The following is a 21,562-nucleotide window of genomic DNA, read 5'->3' as shown; positions in this document are numbered from 1 at the left end:
CTGCTTGATGATGAGCCATATTTCACATGGCCAGCTTCTTGCAAAAGATTGCCCATGCCTGGAATAGACTATACACAAATTGGTCAATATAACAGCTCATTATATTAGTATTGATCTTAAACCTGTGAAAGTCAGATGACTTGTTTTACTAATCTCTATATATAAACGGCAAAATGTCTGCGTGTGTGTCCTTTATACAAATCCATAATTTTTCAATTAGAGGGCTCGCACTTTCTATGATCATTTAAAACCGTCCAAGGGTGGTTGTGCACATTTTTACATTTCCCCAGTCACCCCGCAAAGCTATGAAAAAAATCAATAGAAGTGACTTTTTTTGTGAATTTTCTATCCAAAACCCAATCAAAATGCCTGAAACTTGATATGCTAATTGAATGCCAGCTAGCTGTATGTGATTGGTCGGAGATTTGGACAGTACTCGCATGTATGTGCACATGCACGCATCTGTGTATGCATGCACTAGCAGTATGACCCGGCGTTGCCAGGTCATAGTGCTAGTTAAATATAAAACTGATCAAGACGGTTTCTATGGATAGCAGTAATGGTATTCATTTTGATCTGAATTTAAAAGTAGGCTTAGCACTGTAAAACAAGAGTGTAGTAAGACAACAGAGTAATGCTGGTTAGTAAAAGTTAGGAAAGTAAAAGAGGAGGATGAAATACTGTAACTGAATAAATTAAGAGAAGTTAAAATCAATTAAGAACAAGATGTAAAATTGAAGTAATTAGAGTTCATAACTGAGCATTTTTTTTCTCCAAAACATGAAATGCTTTTGCAACTTGTCAAATTTAGTTCAGTTGAGAGCACTGGCTATTAGACGAGGTCAGAACAGTAATCTCTACTCTCTGAGTTCAAAATTTGCCAAGGTCAGTGTTGTCCTTCATCCTTTCAGGTCAACAAAAAAAAAGTTTTAATCCAGAAAGGTTGATTAGGGAAAGAGGTCTTACAGTATTTATTCCAGCTCTTTGTATTCTGATAGTACCACGCTGTATCAGCCCCAATCCTTTCCTTTGGATTCACATCACTGGTGTGGAAAGGGAGACTTGCTTGCACGTGCAACTGCCAGTCTTCCCCAAAAAGATCTTACCTAGGCTTCTGCACACACGTGCAGAGGCATGGTCAGCCTTGACCAACTAAAGCCATATATATAAAAACAATAGTATCATTTGTTACAGGTTTTCAACAGACCAATCATTCACTTACTGCATTTCTGATGATGTACATGACAGGGAGTATCTTTAACTTAGTACAGAACATATTTCACAAGGGACTTTATTTCAAGAATGTGTATTTTTGGTTTCTCAGTTTCTCAGCAAAAGATATATTGGTCAACCTGAAGTTATGGTAGAAGACAATTGATCAAGGTGCTGCACAGTACTGAACCCAGAACCATGTGGTTAACTAAGCAAGCTATTAACCAACCAGCCATGCCTCTGTCCATTTAATACTAATTACCAAAATCAAGATAAGTCTGTAAGGCTTAAGTGATTTTGAAATGCATTTTTATTATTCTTCAAAAAACTGTTCCACAATTCCAGTTAGGTGTTTTGGGAAAGAGTGACATAATGTATTGTAGATGGAGAAATTGGCTGCATGAAAGAGTTCCATTGCAACTTTATTGACAGAAAATCTTTTGTTCTGTTTGTACGATTGCATAGTTAGAAACCTTACGAGCCAGCAACATGTAAGCTTAAATTTTTCAATAATCAGGTAAAATGCAAATACTGCAAAGAAATACTTTGAGAAGTAGAATTCTGATTGAATCACATGACCAATCTATTTTATTTGTCAAAGCAATTGTTTTAACAGCTTTTAATGTCTTTCAGCTAACCACACAATTATGAAATAATTTTATGTTCAGTCAAACTGAAGTAGAGTTAAGTGACTTGTTCAGAGGTACAAAAGCAAAATCCTTAACCTCCAAACAGCCATTGTGCTTGTTATTAAATATAAATAACTAAATCAAGCTTTATATTTCCTTCTAACCTTTCAAACAGATGCTTTGTAGCTCATAAAAATACTCAAAGCTTAATAAATAAGTAACTAACCAAAAGACTGTTAGTCAATGTATAGCTTTGAATAAACATTCAAATCTTCTACTGTTCAAGAAGTATTGTTACTAACTTTTCGTATTTACTGTTGACTTTTTTTTTTTTTACTTTCACTTTCCTATGTGTTAATGAAATAAAATGAAGCTTTAAAAGTTTTAACTATGAAACAAAATGTAAAACAATGATAGGTTTACCTGCAATATATATATATATATATATAAAGATAGATAGATATGGAAAAAAAATCATACACATAACATACAAAAGAAGCTAATTTTATTTTACTTTTCCACTTATCTCTATAAAGAATTAATGGTATTTCAAATGTCTATATTAACTCACACATATTGAGGTTAGAAAAACAGTCTGGCCAAGTAACACACACATACACACACAAATTATTTCAATCTTTCTTTTTTGAATCCAAATCTTTGTCAGCTGTGCTATTCTTTGGGTCATTTTCTTTAGGTTTCTTCTCTTTGGGGCAAGTTTTCTTGCACTGGTGGAAGGCATCATTTAAGCCAATATCTCTGATAAAATTTTCCTTGAAAAAACAATGTATTTATATTTGTATTATATTATTTAAAAAATAAAAGAAACAGTCTCAAATTAAATTTGAAAATTAGTCAGTTAAGAACATTGGCTATTAACAAAGTGATTAATTAGCAGTTTTCATTTGTCAGTTTTAATTTAGTTATGTAAAATAACATTTCTACCATAATTCCAAGTTCCTCATTAAAAATGCAAAATGGTCCTTTTTAAAGATTATTTCCAAAAGTGGAAAAGAGGCTTGTTCAATGGTAATTTCAATCAAGGGAACTTTTTCATAGTCACTTCACCTGCTAGAAATAGCATCCAAATCTTCCTCAAATCAGACTATAATACCAGGATGTGATTCTAGATGTACCATATCTTGGAAAAAGGTGAGATGATCAAAAATTGGAATGCTTTTGATCATAAGTTTGATCTAGGACTAAATGACATTATATCAAGAAGGTAAGTTAATTAGACAAAATAATCCAAACCTATTTTATTTCAGAGACACTCTAAAAAAATCCTTACTTTCTGGAAGTTATATTTCACGACTTTGTTCTTAGCATCAAGTATGGGAAGCCTGCTTTTTTCCTTGCCTTCTTGGAAAAGGATAACAGCTGGAAGTTGTTTTGACCAAGTACTTGTATCAATGTTATATCTGCAAACACAGAACATTTTTAATGCAACGGCATCTTTGAAATGACATCAATATTACTTAATTTTACATATTTCACGATACAAAATTGCCATTTTCTGCTAAATGAGAAATACTTGCCCAATTTATTTTAAAATATGATTAAAATACAGCACAGAAGTGGCTGTCTGGTAAAAAGTTTTCTTCCCAACTACACAGTTCCAGTTTCAATCCTACAGTGTGTGGGCAGGTTTCTTGTACAATAGCCCCAGGTCAATCAAAGCTTTGTGAGTGAATTTGATAGATGGCAACTGAAAGAAGCACATCCCATATATATATATATATATATAATAAAAGAAGGAAAATGCACATAATTTTAATAGATAGAATATAATAGTCGACTGGTTTTGCTAGTCACAAAACTGGTTGACTATCATAGTATTCTATCCTTTATAATATATAAATTGTGTGTATTTTCCTTTTCTTTTATATTTTTTCACTACAACTTACCACATGGGAAAATCTCTTCAATGAAATTCTTTTTCACTATTTATGTGTGTGTGTGTCTTGTTTCTTGCTCTCTCATGCAAGTGTTATCCTTTGTTTCCAATCTTTCATGAAAATATGACTAGTCATGGGGAAATAGTATCTTGCTTGGAAACAGGCAAAGTTGACAATAGGAAAAAAAAATCTGCCTCAACACATTCAGTCTGACTGCTATGAACATGGGAAAAATTATGGTAATGATGAGCTTGTGATTATTAATTTATAAAATATTGTTTCAAAATGGTCTTCAGATTATATCACTATCGTCATTTAACATTCTTGATCTGATAATGGATTATAATCACTTAAGCAAAGTTAGTACAACAATAATGGGATCTTTTCGGTTTGAACGGCAGTTTTTAACATAATTTCTAGGTAACTAAACAATTTTAAACTTCGTATACTGGTAGAATGTGTTTATAAAACATCTTTTTCTCTTGGCTTTATTGAGAAAATTCTATAGTTTGTAAGATATTTGTTGTTTTTCTTCAATTTCTGCAATTTCAACCAATCACTGACGTCTATTGAGGTAAAAAAAACATTAATAGATAGAATATAATAGTCGACTGGTTTTGCTATATCTGTGCCATATGAATATGTCCCTCATTTAAGAAACAGATTGGGTTTATTTACATTTGTGAAGAAAAAAAGATACCCTTACCCCTAACCCTAAAACAGATTGAAATGCAATAGATCAATACTAGGGTCATAATTATGAGTGACAATTTCATATGACACCGCTAGAAAAAACTGCCATTCAAACCGAAAAGATCCTAGAAAAGTTCCCACAAACAGCAGAGGAGTTGGGAACCAAGCCATGCCATTCATTGCTGAACCTGTTACTAACAACATATCTGTACATGACTTGCATACCTAACAAGCCATTATCTGCACCTAATTTTCTTAGCAATTACCAGACCACAAACCAAAATTTAAAAAAACAAACAATTATTGGATCTAGAGAAAACAACTATCACTGCAACTACAACCACCACCACCACAACAACACTTATTTACAACTATTATGCAATGTCAAGAAGAGGAGCACAAACACACACATATATACAATGGGCTTCTTTCTGTCTCTGCCAACCAATTCCACTCACAAGGCTTTGGTTTGCTCAGGGCTGTAATAGAAGACATTTGTCCTGAGTGCCACACAGTGATTAGGAAGCAAACTTCTTAACAGAAAATATATACAAACATTGGATCTAGAGAAAATATATAAAAACCACTGAACCTTAATTATAAAAATTAGAATAAAATAGCTAAAAAAAAATCAAATAAGCTTACTTTTTAGCAATATCAGGATAGCGAGATCCATCAAGTTTTCCAAATTTTAAATTTGGTAGGCTGTATCTGGAAGAAGAAAAAAAGCAAGCAAATTAACAAAAAAGAAATAACTTTAAATAACTGGGGTGCAAATTTTATATATTGATATATATATATACCAGTGATTGTGCTGGTATGGTCATGTGGCGAGAATGGATGAAGATAGGTATGTGAAAAAGTGCCACACCCTAGCGGTTGAGGAAACCTGTGGAAGAGGTAGACCCAGGAAAACCTGGGACGAGGTGGTGAAGCATGACTTTCGAACATTAGACTTCACCGAGGCAATGACTAATGACCGAGATCTTTGGAAATATGCGGTGTGTGAGAAGACCCGGCAGGACAAGTGAGACCATAACCTGTGGCCTTCGCTAGGGATGTAGCCAGCCCACTTATGCATACCTTTCCTTCTTTGGACACAAAACTCTGCTTGTGAAGACCTGTTGAGGCAAGTGAAATCGAAATTGAATTTGAAATCAAACCAAATTCGACAACTGGCACCCATGCCAACCTCCCTTCACTGGACACTAAACTCTGCTTGTGAAGACCTGTTGGGGCAAGTGAAATCAAAATTGAACCAAATTCGATGACTGGCACCCATGCCAGTGGAGCGCTAACAGCTCCATCTGAGCGGGATCACTGCCAGAGGCACATAAAAAGCAATATTTGAGTGTGATCGTTATCAGCGTCGCCTTACTGGCACGTGAACAAAACATTCGAGCGAGGTCGTTGCCAGTGCTGCTAGACTGACCCCTGTGCAGATGGCACGTAAAAGACACCATTTCAAGCCATGGCCGTTGCCAGTACTGCCAGACTGGCACATAAAAGCACCTACTACACTCTCAGAGTGGTTGGCATTAGGAAGGGCATCAAACTGTATAAACTCTGCCAGATCAGATTGGAGCCTGGTGCAGCCATCTGATTCGCTAGTCCTCAGTCAAATCGTCCAGCCCATGCTAGGATGGAAAGCGGACATTAAATGATGATATATATAATGATGATAAAAACATGAGTCAATTTTCAATAATTTTAATGAATATTATTTCTACCAATTTTAATCACTTACTCAGATGAAACTTCAGCAAATATTGGAGCAAAGCTGATACAAGCTGGTGACCAAGCAGCATAGAAAGCAATGACCCACGAAATTCTTTTATCTCGTTCAATTTCATCCTATAAAAATAAAACAGAAAAAAATTTAAGAAATTAAAATTACATCTTTATGGCTCATGAGGCTGATATTTAACTGGATTTTTAGACTGCTCAGATTTCAGTCCACCTCAGGGATACCCCACCCTCCAGTTGCCACTAGTATTCAATTTCAGCCGAGTGTTCTATAGAGCAATGTGAAACGATGTGCTTTGCTCAAGGACACAACATGCCAGCTGATCCAAGAATCAAACCTATGACCTCACAATTGTGAGCCCAACATCCTAACCACTAAGCCATGTGCCTTCACAAATATTTACATAACTAAAATGTCAAAAGGAATGAAACTAATTTTGTTAAAAGAAATAGTTGTAAGGTTATCATGTCCTTTCTGCCACCATGTTGCACTTGAAACCAAGGTGTGCTTACTCCAATCTACTAATGTTGAAAAAATACGACTATATTGTCTGTCAATTTTACAGCTGAGAGAATTACACTATAAAGGGTAAAGATCCCCTACGGTCATGAATGACCATGAGATTACACCTAGAAAGTTCCCCTCCAAAGCACAAGTCCAGGCAAGGTTGTTTGTGAAAGGCCAACAGTTGCCCATGCATACCAGCTCCCCCTCTCCATGCTACTGATGTTATCCAAGGGAAAGGCAACCCATTTCTACAGCTGAGTGAACTGGAGCAATGTGAAATAAAATGTCTTGCTCAAGAACACAAGACACAGCCCAGTCTAGAAATCGAACTCACTACCTCGTGATTGTGAGCCCAACACTCTAACCACACTATAAAAACCTCTGATTACTACAGACATGTAATCTAATTTGTGGTATTTTTCTAAATAGTCCTTATATAAACACAGAAAATGCTTGTAAAAGTTTTTTGTTGTATATTGAATATTATCATATGAAAGAGTAGCCCTATGAGCAGAGACATCCATGAATAACTAGGACTATATTTTGTGTTTTGGGAGAGTCATTACGCCAATATTAGCACACACACTGGTTCAATTCCATTCCTTTATTATTAGTCAATTGGTTAAATATCCAACTAACTACATGATTGTTTAATTTGGTTAAACAGTAAATCATCTGTTTTGTTTTTGTTTGTCAAAGCTCTTTTGTTGCTACTTGCAACCTTTACTATGACTATTGACTGACTTAGTCCATCACAGAGGCCACATTTGTCTGCTTTAGATCTTGTTGCATGTCAGTGTGCACATGTGCTCGTGTGTGTACTTTTTGCTTCCTTGTGCATGCATGCTTGAGTGTATGTATGAGTTTATGTATGCACGTGCACCTGTTGTGTATGCATGTGTGCCTATACATGTATTTGTGTGTATACGTGTGCATAATGACTCTCCCTTAACACAACAAAATTTGTCTCAACACATGAATTCACATAAAGAATCTTGTAAACCAGACACAAAAACAAAGTAAGACTATATTATCTAATGGTTTTTTTTTCTTTTTTGAGACAATAAATCAAGAGAAACTTGGCCACTATTTCAACCATGTAGAGGCTCATGATAGAGCTGACTGAAGCAATTCAACATGGTGGATTCTATCTCTCTCCAGCAGTACACAAGAGAGGACATGAACACAGTACTACAAACTAACAAAACAGTATTTCACACAATGTTTGGGTTGCCTACATCAGGAAGCTGTGCCATTCATGGCAACTATGTAAAGCTGGATAGATGAGATCATCGGCATATCTTATGTCCAAAACTGTACTGACTCAGCCAGCCGAAGCTCTAAACTCTAAAAGCAATCTGACTAAAACATATCTTGATTAACTTATATCTAACCAGTATTTAGTAATTAATACGAAGCATGTTAGTGTTTATATGTTGTATGATAATTACAAAGAGAAATGTTTTCAAACACTTACTGGTAAGTGTGAGCCACGGAAGTAAGTGAGATTCTCTGGGCCAGCATAGGCTGGTTCTGGACAAAATATGAGATGTACTAAAAAACAAAAAAGTAAAACATTTCAAAACAAAGCCAAAATACTCTTTTTTTTTCTTTCTTAAAGAAAAACAAATAACTTAAGAACTACTTCAATGGACATTCTACAGTATGTACATATATATATATATATATATATATATATATATATATATATATACACACACACACACACACACACAGTTCAATATGAGTTGTTTTATTGAATCAATAATGCTGATCCTAGCAAAATTATTTTTTTGATATTGTATAGAGTTGTGAGCTTACATGTTTTTGCTCATATATTTTTTCCAACCTAATGCTCCAATTATTATTGGTTATGTTTTCACCTTCATACCCTACATCTTGAATATTCTGATTTCAGGACCTTTGGATTTTGAGGTGTTTTTTCAATCCTTTTTCACCAATATTTTGTTTCGAAGGGTCTGAAAAAACCTATCAGTGTGCATGTGTTTTTTTCCCCTGTCTCTTAAGTCAGAATGGTTTGCCTTGATCTCTCTCCCTCAGTCTAGATGGGCTTTTCCTAGATGACTGTGGCCAAGTTATTATCATATACTATGTTTGGTATATGTTTATACCACTTGTTTGTTTTCACATCAAATTGTCAAGATATTGCCTAGTGGATATAACTGCCAACCTCATCATGTCTGAGTATATATTCAGGTTTGGCTAAGACTGGATAGCCAGAAATAATGTGGTCAACGATCTCATTGCACTAGTTGCACATTCCACAGTTGGTGTGAGGATCTGTTTTCAATGCATAATACTTCTTATAATCCTTTGTGGTCAAATGGTGATCTTGTGCAATCATTCAAATTCTACTTCATTAATAGTCATACAATTGATCTCAAAGATAATCATCAGAGAATGGGACTGAATATGACACAAGAAAATAACATTTTAACTTCAAGAAATAATGTCTTGCAAACAACTTGTACATGCAAGTGCTACCAGTTAAAAACTCCGTGTACCGGAAGCTAGCAAGCGTATGGGGTCATCAGGAGAGAATGCGCGCCGTTTCGGGGCTTACCTCTCGACGGCATCAATGCGCACCGGCCCCCCCCTCACTGATATGAGGCCCCGCTTGCTAGATCAGCTGGTTATGAAGAACTCAATATACTTCTAGCCATCGCTCATCGTCTCTTTTTAACCAAATCCAGTGGCTAGCCTTCTCCACTGTAGATTGGATATCAGTCATGGTGGTATTGACTTTACGATGAGTTAGGCCTAGCGATAACAACAGTCATCTCACGCTGTGTCCAACAAACCCTCTACATCCGACTTCGATACAAGGTGTCATATTCTTATCCGCTTAATTCAGCTTTGTTGGGAACTCCAGGGAAGATTTTACTCATATTATAAGGTATCATAAAAATATAACCAAATAAATGTCCAATGAAAGTTAAGACATTTTTGTGTATTTACAAATCCTGCAAATATTATAGGGTAAAGACCACCCCCTCAGTCATGAATAACCATGGGATTGCACCTAGGAAGATTCTCTTCTAAGTCACAGGTCTGGGTAAGGTTGTTTATGGAAGACCAGCATTCGCCCATGCATGCCAGCCTCTCCTCTCCACACCACTGATGTTATCCAAAGGAAAGGCAAATGCTGATACAGCTTGGCACCAGTGATATCACAACTCGTTCCTACAGCTGAGTGAAATAAAGCATCTTGCTCAAGTACACAACACACACAGCCTGGTCCAGGAATCAAACTCACAGCCTCATGATTGTGAGCCAAACACTCTAATCACTGCGCCATGCACCTTCACAAATATTATAATAACACTTAAATAGATATTTTTGAAACAAAATGTTCCCCATGATGATCTATATTATTCAGGAACTTAACTCATTTTGATACCAACCTGCCTGAGACTGACATTCATTCTATGATACAAACTTCTTGTTTTAAAGTGGTCTAAGTCAAAACCTTCCATGAAAATTCCTTCTTAATTTATGTTCCATATACCTGCTTAAAATCTTCAAAGCCACAGTCGAACCAATTCTACTATATGGCTCAGAAACCTGGACGTCATCAAAGAAGCTTGAGAGGCAGTTGGACGGAACTTACACTCACCTCCTTATGAGAACTCAAAATCTCTCGTGGAAGCGTCATCCAATCAAAATGCAAATATATGGGGAACTACCATCTGTGTCATCTCTTGTGAAAGGTAGAAGAGTCCAGTTTGCTGGACATTGTTGTAGAGCTGAAAACGAGGCAATTTCTACTCTTCTCCTCTGGAAGCCATCTGCTCGCGATACCAGAGGGTGCACACTCTCCTACCCTGATGTAATCTCCAGGGATACAGGCATCCAGCAACAGGACCTCCGTAATGCTATGATGGACCGTGAAGTCTGGCGTAGCATAGTAAACTCCATTGTCTCGCCCATGGTCGAACAATGATGATGATACCCACTTAATAATGACAAAATTATTTCACTAAATTCTTCATTCTTTTTAAAATTAACTGAAACAAAGGCAGTATAGTTTAACAGAAATTTGGTAAGAAAAGGGTTAAAAAAGAGAGTAGATATGTAAACAAGTTCAGGAGCAATATAAAATATACTTACATAAACAAGGAATAGCAAAACACAATCCATATATAGGTCCTTGTTTCAAGAAAAGAAGGAAGTTAAGAGCTTTGCCAAACATGCATGCTGTAGAAATGTAACTAAGAAAATTGGCTGAAAAGGGAAAATATGAAAAAATAAATAAATAGAACAACATAAGAAAACGGAATAATTAATTCAGTGTATAAAAACATATTTAATCCTATTATAGAGGAACAGCTGAAAGAAAAAACAACTGATCAGCATCTTCAAGACTGATTTAGTGTACAGTAATCCCTCAACTATTGCAGGTGCTATGTTCCAAAACCCCCCCGTGATAGATGAAAATTCGCAAAGTAGAAACAGTAATGTACAGTATATTTTTTTTAATTATTTTTATAATTTGTATATATTTATTTTATTATAAATGCAAAACAACACAATGGAGGAATTTAAGTAAGCTTAAATAATAAAACACGATATGGCGACAGATTACTGTAATCGTGATTATCTGCTGTCTTCCTTTGGTGCAAAAATCTTCTGGAACCCTGAGCATAGACAGTGATACAGACTTAATAAATGACAAAGATTAAGAAAGACACCAAAGATGATATTGGTTTCAAATTTTGGTACAAGGCCAGCAATTTTGGGGGAGGAGTTAGGTCAGTTACATTGACCACAGTGTTCAACTGGTATTTATTTTTTCAACCCCAAAAGGATGAAAGGCAAAGTCAAGCTCAGTGAAATATGCACTCAGAACATAAAGACAGACGAAATGCTAAGCATTTTGCCTGGCATGCTAATGATTCTGCCAGGTAACTGCCTTCAGTAAATCATCATCATCATCATCAACATCGTTTAACATCCGCTTTCCATGCTAGCATGGGTTGGACGGTTCAACTGGGGTCTGGGAAGCCAGAAGGCTGCACCAGGCCCAGTCTGATCTGGCAGTGTTTCTACAGCTGGATGCCCTACCTAACACCAACCACCCTGTGAGTGTAGCGGGTGCCTTTTACGTGCCACCGGCACAGGTGCCAGACAAGGCAGGCAAACGGCCACGATTGGATGGTGCTTTTTACGTGCCACCGGCACGGAAGCCAGGCAAGGCTGGCAATGGCCACAATCGGATGGTGCTTTGTACATGCCACCGGCACGGAGGCCAGTCGGTACAGCGCTGGCAGCGGCCACGTTCAGTTGGTTCTTTTACGTGCCACCGGCACTAGTATCACAGCTACAATTTCCATTGATGTTGATCGATTTCGATTAAAATCAAAAACTATCCACTGTTTAACATAAGTTCAGAAAACAAAGTGTTTTGTTATACAATGATGGTTGTTATTAATTATTTAACCCTTTCGTTTCTGTATTTATTTTGAGATGCTCTGTGTTTCTTTCAATTACTTTAAATATAACAAAGAATTTAGCAAAATAACTTAGTTGTCATTAAGCCAGTGTTAGGAACATAAATTGTGACTAAGGTTTGGTGGAAGACTTTAATTCAAAGCTTATGAAAACGAGACATTTGTACTACAGAGTCAGAGGTGGTTTCAGCCGGGTTGGTAACGAAAGGGTTAAATGTTATCCAAATGAAACAAATAAATTTATGTACTTAATTCATACCATCAATTGAAATTTACATCTTCAACATTGTTTCAATCTTTTCGGTAATATCTTTATATCTTTTCTTTTTCTTGTTTCAGTATGTGAACATTGGCCATGCTGGGGCACTGCTTTCAAGGGTTTTCACTCAAATTAATTGACTCCAGTATTTTTTCTTGGTTTTATATTTTAAGCCCGGTACTTATTCTATCAGTCTCTTATGCCAAACTGCTAAGCTACAGAGATGTAAACAAATCAACACCAGTTGTCCCATACACACATCTACACATCTTCAAACACCCACACATCTACATACACACACACACACACACACACACAACAGGCTTCTTTCAGTTTTAATCTATCAGATCCACTCTCAAGGATTTGGTCAACCTGGAGCTGTAGAAGACTCTTGCCCAAAGTGCCACACAGTGGGGCTACACTCACACACACACAACAGGCTTCTTTCTGTTTTAATCTATCAGATCCACTCTCAAGGATTTGGTCAACTTGGAGCTGTGCTGCACAGTGGGGCTGCACCTGGAACTGTGCCTATGGTCAAATTGAAACATTACTATATTTCAGTAATATTTCTTGACATATTTTTTAGAGATGCAAAGCTTAACATCTGAATATAAAGTTATATAGCTTACACATTCTCTTTTAAATAGCAACATTGATTTTCTAACAAATGTTGCTTTTTTTTTTTTTTTTTTCCTTGGCAGTGTTGGTTATAGTCAATTATATTGATTCTGGCATTTCAATTAGGAACACTCAATGGGTGCAGCTAACAGCTGTAGACATTGGGAGTACTGTATCAGATAGCATTTTGAAGGTGCTGAATTTAAATTCTCTCCTGAGTATTGCTGGGAAAGGATAGGCTCCACTGTATTGACATACTTCATTCAACGCTAGCATAAAATTCCATGCAATTACTCAACCAAATCTACTTCAAATCACATCCAAAAAGATTAAATGCAACACTGACCATAGCAGGATTTGGAATCAGAAAGTAAAAAAGTATAACTAAATACCACAGACCATTTTGTCAGACATTCTAATGACTGCCAATTCTGCTAGTCCACCACCACTAAATACATATTAGATAAGAATCATTTGGAAAGTGGTCAAAACATTAAATTGAATATTGACATACAAACACACACATACATACATACATATTTAGACATATGTATACACAAACATATAAACACGCACGCACACACACACACATACATATATATATATATATATGTCAGATGTACTCATAAACGTGTGATCAGTCCTCTTGATTTCAGAGAGAGATAGAGAGCTAGTTATAGGAATCAAAGTTGTTATCTTTTCCAACAACATTAGTAAAGTGAGAGAAATAGCTATGACTAAGAATTGAACTCGGGTTGCAGCACAGTCATTTACCACCTATGCTCCTATGCTTTGATACTCATTATTTACATAGTTTTATTTGTTTTTGTTTGGTGGGGGGTGACAAGGAGGGATTAATAGTTTCGTGCCAGTGACACGTAAAAAGCACTGTCCAAACATGGCAGATACTAGCGTCGCCTGACTGGTGTCCGTATCGGTGACACGTAAAAGCACCAACTGATCGTGGCCATTTGCCAGCCTGCTCTGGCTCCTGTGCCAGTGGCACATAATAAACACCCACTACACTCACGGAGTGGTTGGCGTTAGGAAGGGCATCCAGCTGTAGAAACACTGCCAAATCAGACTAGAGCCTGGTGCAGCCTCCATAGCTTACCAGACCCCGGTCGAACCGTCCAACCCATGCTAGCATGGAAAACGGACGTTAAATGATGGTGATGATGATGATGGCTGTCTCAGATAGAGACCAGTGAAGAAGATATGATTAATACTCTTCTTAAACACTGAAAATTGATGATTGCAGATCAAGGAGAGAATTCCACAAGGATAACATACTAGGGTGTGGGGGGGGGATTAAGCATGGAGGACACTGAATGACAAGAGGAGGAAAGAGGAATGAGTTGGGAGGACATGAGACCACCAGCACAAAAAAAAAAAAAAAGAGGTCACTGTTGAAAAGACCGAGTGAAGAGACATTATATCTGTAGGTTAAAGATTGGGATGTGTTAGTAAGCAATTTCAGGTCAATCAGTTAAGTGGGTTTCTGAAGAAGAGGATGTAGTTTAAGATGTCTCTATGTGTAGCATACCATCCTAGTTACATTTTGGATCTTTTCGGTTTGAACAGCAGTTTCTAACATAATTTCTAGGTAACTAAAAAATTTTAAACTTCGTATACTGGTAGAATGTGTTTATAAAACATCTTTTTCTCTTGGCTTTATTGAGAAAATTCTATAGTTTGTAAGATATTTGTTGTGTTTTTTTCTTCAATTTCTGCAATTTCAACCAATCACTGACTTCTATTGAGTTAAAAAGCATTCTGTGCCGTATGAATATGTCCCTCGTTTAAGAAACAGATTGGGTTTAATTACATTAGCCTTAACTAAACCTAACCCTAAAACAGATAGAAATGCAATAGGTCGATACTAGGATCATAATTATGGGTGACAATTTCATATGACACCGCTTGAAAAAACTGCCATTCAAACCGAAAAGATCCTATGTTTTTGTTACATATGAAAAGAAAATCCAAATGAAATAACATTTCTGATAGAGTTGTAAAGTTGTTTTCAAAAATTTTAGACAATTTATCGATTAAGGGCATACTTACTCTGTCTCCTGTTTTTAATGACGATGATACAAGCTAAAAAGGTCAGCCATTCCCATTCTTTCTGTGAGAGAAAACAAAACATTAATAATTTCAATTTTATTTAGTGTGACTGGGTTAAAAAACACTAATTACTAATGACTAGCATACTCTGATAATAACTTTGTAAAAACAAAGTATCAGTTGTTGAAACATATTGCACACACACACACACACACACGTATATATACATATATACATCTACATAGATACATGCATGCATTGAACCAATCCTATGACTAGCACCCGGCAGATGCCAGAGCCCTGGGACTGGAGGTACGTAAAAAGCACTATCCGAATTGTGGCTGATGCCAGCGCCACCTCGACTGGCTTCCGTGTCGGTGGCACGTAAAAAGCACTATCCGAATCGTAGCCGAAGCCAGTGCCGCCTCGACTGGCTTCCATAAAATGCACCAATCCGACCGTGGCCGATGCCAGCCTCGCCTGGCACCAGTGCAGGTGGTACGTAAAAAGCACCCACTACACTCACGGAGTGGTTGGCGTTAGGAAGGGCATCCAGCTGTAGAAACGTTGCCAGATAAGACCGGAGCCTGGTGCAGCCTTCTGGCTTCCCAGATCCCCGATCGAACCGTCCAACCCATGCTAGCATGGAGAACGGACGTTAAACGATGATGATGATGATGATATATGCACACACACATATACAGAGTTTGAGGAAGCAATATCCACATAAAAGATTGTTAAATACAATCCTGATGCCAACTGGGTTTAACCAAATATATTGATAGGAAGATCATCAATATATGTGTATATAAACAGTCTCTTTTACTCTTTTACTTGTTTCAGTCATTTGACTGTGACCATGCTGGAGCACCGCCTTTAGTCGAGCACATCAACCTCAGGACTTATTCTTTGTAAGCCTAGTACTTGTTCTACCGGTCTCTTTTGCCGAACCACAAGGTTACGGGGACGTAAATACACCAGCATCGGTTGTCAAGTGATGTTGGGGGGGGGGAACAGACACACAAACATATATATATACACATACAACGGGCTTCTTTCAGTTTCCGTCAACCAAATTCACTCACAAGTCTTTGGTTGGCCTGAGGCTATAGTAGAAGACACTTGCCCAAGGTGACACGCAGTGGGAATGAACCCAGAACCATGTGGTTAGTAAGCAAGCTACTTACCACACAGCCACTCCTGCACCTAAAATTTTAAAAGCCAATAAAAGAAAATGGAGAAGAGATATTAAAAAGATGCTTGGTTTGTTCCATTTGTATTACAATTGGAAAAGTGATGCAAACAAAATATGAGGGGGGGATATTTGGGGGTTATCTTATTGGTTGAGGCAGTTCCTTTAATACTCTTATAGGTATATTTTTTCATCTTTTAATTTGCATTACTTTTCCAGTTGTAATACAAATAAAACAAACCAAGCATCTTTTCAATTTTTCTTCTCCATTTTCTTTTATTGACTTATTAATTAGATAGATAGACAGACAGATAGACATGTTTCTTTATTAGCCACACACGGCTGCACACAGACGGGACAGATTACAAAGTAGAGCTTTTCTTTTTGGGGGAGAGAAGAAAAAAAATAGAGGTGGGTTAGGTTTTCAATCAAAAGGGATCGTAAAAGGGAATCAAGAAAAAAAAGGAAAAAAAAGGAAAAAAACGGGGAAAAAAAAAAGAATAGGGATCATGTATCACAGTGTCGTGGTGTAAGGTGTAAAGGGGGAAGCAGACAAGGTTTATCCGTGGGAAGAAAAGCCGACAGAAAAGACCACGGTAACCTCGGTCAATGATGTTACATGTTACCACATTTGTTTGCAAGTAGGTAACCCTCTGTTTTAAATTTTCCGGGTTCATAGGATTATGCTCAAGGTGGCTTCGTCATTCATACGTGCCATCCTTGGATGGATGGATGGAAGGATGGATGGATAGAGGTGCAGGCATGGCTGTGTGTTAAGAAACTTGCTTCCCAATCAAATGGTCTGGTTTCAGTTCCCCTACAGCGTGGTACCTTGGGCAAGTGTCTTCTACTATAGACTCAGGCTGACCAAAGCCTTGTGAGTGGATTTGGCAGATAGAAACTGAAAGACACACACACAGAGATATACATATATACATACATATATATATGTATGAATGTATATCTGTGTGTGTGTTTCTGTGTCTGTATTTGTCACCCCACCACTGCTTGACAATTGGTTGCTGGTGTGTTCGTAGCTCCGTAATTCAGTGGTTTGGTAAAAGAGACAGAGAGAATAAGTACCAGGTTTAAAAAACAAAAAAATATAAGTAGTGGGGTCGATTCAGTCTATCAAAAATTCGAAGTGGTGCCCCACATGGGCACAGTCTCTTCAGAGAGAGATAGAGACACTAATTACTAATGACTAGCATACTCTGATAATAACTTTGTAAAAACAAAGTATCAGTTGTTAAAAAATATTACACACACACACACATATACATACATATATACACATACATATATACATTCAACGCTAGCATAAAATTCCAGTCAAATCGTCCAACTCATGCTAGCATGGAAAGCGGGCGTTAAACGATGATTATATATATATATATATCATCATCATCATCATTTAACTGGCGAACCAGATGGCTGCACCTGGCTCCAATTTGATCTGGCAGAGTTTCTACAGCTGGATGCCCTTCCTAATGCCAACCACTCTGAGAGTGTAGTGGGTGCTTTTACATGCCACCAGCACAAGGGCCAGTGAGGCAGTACTGGCAATGGCCACATTTAAATGGTGTTTTGCCTGTCCAGCAGCACTGGCATCAACCTTGCTCGAATGTTTTTTCACGTGCCACCGGCACGGAAGCCAGTTAGCTACTCTGGCAACAATCATGCTCAGATGGTGCTCTTAGCGCTCCACTAGCACAGATGCCAGTCATCAAATTTAATTTCAATTTCACTTGCCTCAACAGGTCTTCGCAAGCAGAGTTTAGTGTCCAATGAAGGAAAGGTACACATAAGTGGGCTGATTACACTCCTGGCATAGGCCACAAGGTTATGGTCTCACTTGGCTTATCTATATATAAATATATGTATGTGTGTGTGTGTGTGTGTGTGTGTGTATATGTATATATGAGAGCTATGCAAGCCATGTACAGGGACGCTGTCAGTAAAGTGAGGGTTGGCAACAAGTACAGTGAAGAATTCCAGGTAGAGGTAGGGGTCTACTAAGGTTCAGTCCTCAGCCCCCTCGTATTTATCATAGTCCCTCAGGCAATAACGGAGGAATTCAAGACAGGATGCCCCTGGGAGCTCCTCTATGCTGACGACCTTGCTCTAACTGCTTAGTCACTATCAGAACTGGAGGAGAAGTTTCAAGTGTGGAGACAAGGATTAGAATCGAAGGGCCTTAGAGTCAACCTAGCTAAAACCAAAGTCCTAATAAGTAGGAAGGCAGGCAAACCACAAATCCCTTCAGGTAGATGGCCCTGCTCGATCTGTAGAAAAGGCATAGGTAGAAAATCTATAAGATGTACCCAGTGTAAGCTATGGACACATAAGAGGTGCAGCAATATCAAAGGAAGGCTAACTGGGAAGATAGTTTTTGTATGTGGAAAATGCTCAGGAGCAATAAACACTGAAAATGTGCAGAGAATAACTTCCGTCACATTCCAGGGAGAAAAACTAGAAATAGTTGATAGCTTCCATTACCTAGGTGACCAAGTCAGTAGTGGGGGAGGGTGTTCTAAAAGTGTAGCTACAAGAATAAGAATAGGCTGGGCAAAGGGCCTCTCGCGCAGAGTAAAAGGTAGACTGTTTGATGCATGTGTACAAACAGCCATGCTACATGGCAGTGAAACATGGGCCGTGACTGCTGAGGACATGCATAAGCTCGCAAGGAATGAAGCTAGTTTGCTCCGATGTGTAATGTCAGTATGCTTACTCGACAGAGTGTTTGTACCTTGAGAGAAAAGTTGGACATAAGAAGCATCAGATGTGGTGTGCAAGAGGGACGACTGCGCTGGTATGGCCATGTGGTGAGAATGGATGTGGATCGCTGTGTGATAAAGTGCCACACCCTAGTGGTTGAGGGAACCTATGGAAGAGGTAGTCCCAGGAAGACCTGGGATGAGGTGGTGAAGCATGACCTTCAAACATTGGGCCTCACCAAGGCAATGACTAGTGATCGGGACCTTTGGAAATATGCTGTGCATGAGAAGACTCGGCAAGCTCAAGTGAGACCATAACCTTATGGCCTATGCCAGGGGTGTAACTAGCCCACTTATACATACCTTTTCTTCATTGGACACTAAACTCTGCTTGCGAAGACCTGTTGAGGCAAGTGAAATCAAAATCGAAATCAAATTCGATGACAGGCATCCGTGCTAGTGGAGCGATAAGAGTACCATACAAGCATGATCGTTGCCAGAGCAACAAGCTGGACTCCATGCTGGTGGCACGTAAAAAACACCATTCGAGCGTGATTGTTACCTGCATCGCCTTACTGGCACTTGTGTTGGTGGCATGTGAAAAAAACATTCGAGTGAGGTCATTGCCAGTGCCACTGGACGGGCTCCTGTGCAGGAGGCACATAAAAAGCATCATTTGAGCATGGCCGTTGCCAGTACAGCCTGACTAGCCCTCGTGCCAGTGGCACGTAAAAGCACCCACTACACTCTCGGAGCGGTTGGCGTTAGGAAGGGCATCTAGTTGTAGAAACTGCCAGATCAGATTGGAGTCTGGTGCAGCCATCTGGTTCGCCAGACCTCAGTCAAATCGTCCAACCCATGCTAGCATGGAAAGCGGACGTTAAACGATGATGATGATATGTATATATATATATCACCATCATCGTTATATATATATACATATTTCTACCAAACTCACACACATGGCTTCGGTCGGCTATAGCCCAAGGTACCACGCAGTGGGACTGAACCCGGAACCATGTGGTTGGGAAACAAACTTCTTACCACAAAAACACGCCTGCGATACATATTTATATATTTATTATACATACATATGCATACACACACAGAGACAGATACATACATATGTATACATATTTGGGAAACGGATACTGGAAGACTTGTCATATAGATGTGTGTGTCCCGAGAGCCGGGTGTCCTTGTCTTGACATTGCATGATAATTCTAAAATGACTGTCATTGTCATTAAAGCGGTACCATTCAATACCAGTCTTCTTTAAAAACACGTCCGATGAAGGAGAAACATTACATTGCTTGGAAACAAGAGAGGGTTGGCAACAGGAAGGGTTATCTGAGGAAAATCTGCTTCGTTGAATTCTGTTTGAGCCATACGCGTATGGAAAAGCGGACATCAATAATAAGATGCTAATGACCAGCATTTACTATTTTTTATTTGTTACATCACGCCGTGTAAGCGCCAAAACAGATAATTTTCAAATGACAAATAAGCTGGCTGGCTTGATTCCTTGCACATGCAAAAAAGTATTCAAAAACGTTAAGAGGGGACAAAGTCTTGGGAATGAGGGATTTGAGTTAGGTCTCAGGTTAAGAGCTAGGGGTTAGGGCTTACGGCTAGAGTTTAAAGTTACACTAATGATCGCAAATTATTTTTAAATTCCAATTTTTTAAAAATTTTGGTTTTAAACGACAGTTTAGCTGCTATTTCACATTTACATCCTCGGATGCTACGCTTTTTCTAACACCGTTCCATCCATGAACAAGCTTTTTGTTTGTTTGTTTGTTTTTTTGCATAACCTAAGTGCTCTCTGTTTCGGACCTTAAACTAAACTCTGGGATACAGTAAATATTGATAAAATATCCGAAAATATAAACAAATATCTGTTTAGTAATATTTAAGGTACATCTTTGTGTACGCAGTGAAAGAAATGAAAAAGAAAATTCTAAGACGCGATTATTATAGAAACATGTGAGTGTCTGTGTATATGTATGTTCAATAAGAAGATGGTTATTATTCAAACACAAATTGTATGCTTGTCGAGGGTGCAGTCGAGCAATAAAATTTAGATATAGAAAAGAATATCATTGCCGTATTGTATATAGTTCGGAAAACATTCAAACATTAATCAATTTAACTTTTTTTTTTAGCATTAAAAATAACTGTCTTCTTTTAATTTTTTTATTCTAATATATTATTATCGTTAGTTGTACTTCAGAGATTATTAAATAGCTCTAAGCAAAAACAACTGTTTTCGATTTTTTAGTCATCGAATATACATACATATTGTTTGCCTTTATAAGGAGGCACTGAAAGAGTGGAAGAAATGTAATACTTTAACTTACCAATTCTAATTTGCAATCATAGAATAAAAATGTGCACATTGGCCGAGTGGTTTTCAGGAAAAAATAGGTGAAACATAGCAATACATTAAAAATGTAATGAGGGACGAGGAAAGATTTTGCTGTTTCAATAAATCCAGTCATTTTTTTTTCTCGGATTTCACTAGCAACCGGTGAACTGAGAGGAATTCA

The 21,562-nt window shown here is 37.8% G+C and overlaps 1 protein-coding gene and 1 long non-coding RNA gene across 3 annotated transcripts; one reads left to right on the top strand and one right to left on the bottom strand.

Annotated features, from left to right (window-relative positions):
- Window positions 1–425: 425 nt before the first annotated feature.
- Window positions 426–10,773, top strand: LOC118763989. Its single transcript, XR_004999764.1, has 3 exons — window positions 426–659; window positions 706–739; window positions 10,760–10,773. It is a non-coding gene; the product is annotated as an uncharacterized LOC118763989 (long non-coding RNA).
- LOC115212960 (thioredoxin-related transmembrane protein 2 homolog) lies at window positions 1,505–21,557 on the bottom strand. 2 transcript variants are annotated; one of them, XM_036504145.1, is made up of 8 exons: window positions 20,137–20,244; window positions 15,105–15,165; window positions 10,818–10,931; window positions 8,164–8,240; window positions 6,180–6,286; window positions 5,078–5,143; window positions 3,133–3,262; window positions 1,505–2,614 (listed from the first exon to the last, which is right to left on the bottom strand). In XM_036504145.1, exons 1-8 carry the CDS (start codon window positions 20,227–20,229, stop codon window positions 2,474–2,476), a joined length of 789 nt encoding a protein of 262 aa, XP_036360038.1. In that variant the 5' UTR covers window positions 20,230–20,244; the 3' UTR covers window positions 1,505–2,473. The 2 variants fall into 2 exon arrangements, with proteins under 2 accessions (XP_036360038.1, XP_029637674.1); XM_029781814.2 differs by lacking the exon at window positions 20,137–20,244 and adding an exon at window positions 21,374–21,557 and having other exon boundaries at window positions 2,330–2,614.
- Between the last annotated feature and the right edge of the window lie 5 nt (window positions 21,558–21,562).

Source organism: Octopus sinensis, linkage group LG6, assembly GCF_006345805.1.
Source record: "Octopus sinensis linkage group LG6, ASM634580v1, whole genome shotgun sequence".
NCBI lineage: Eukaryota > Metazoa > Mollusca > Cephalopoda > Octopoda > Octopodidae > Octopus > Octopus sinensis.
Note: the sequence above shows the minus strand (reverse complement) of the source record. Positions and strands in the feature narration are given on the sequence as shown.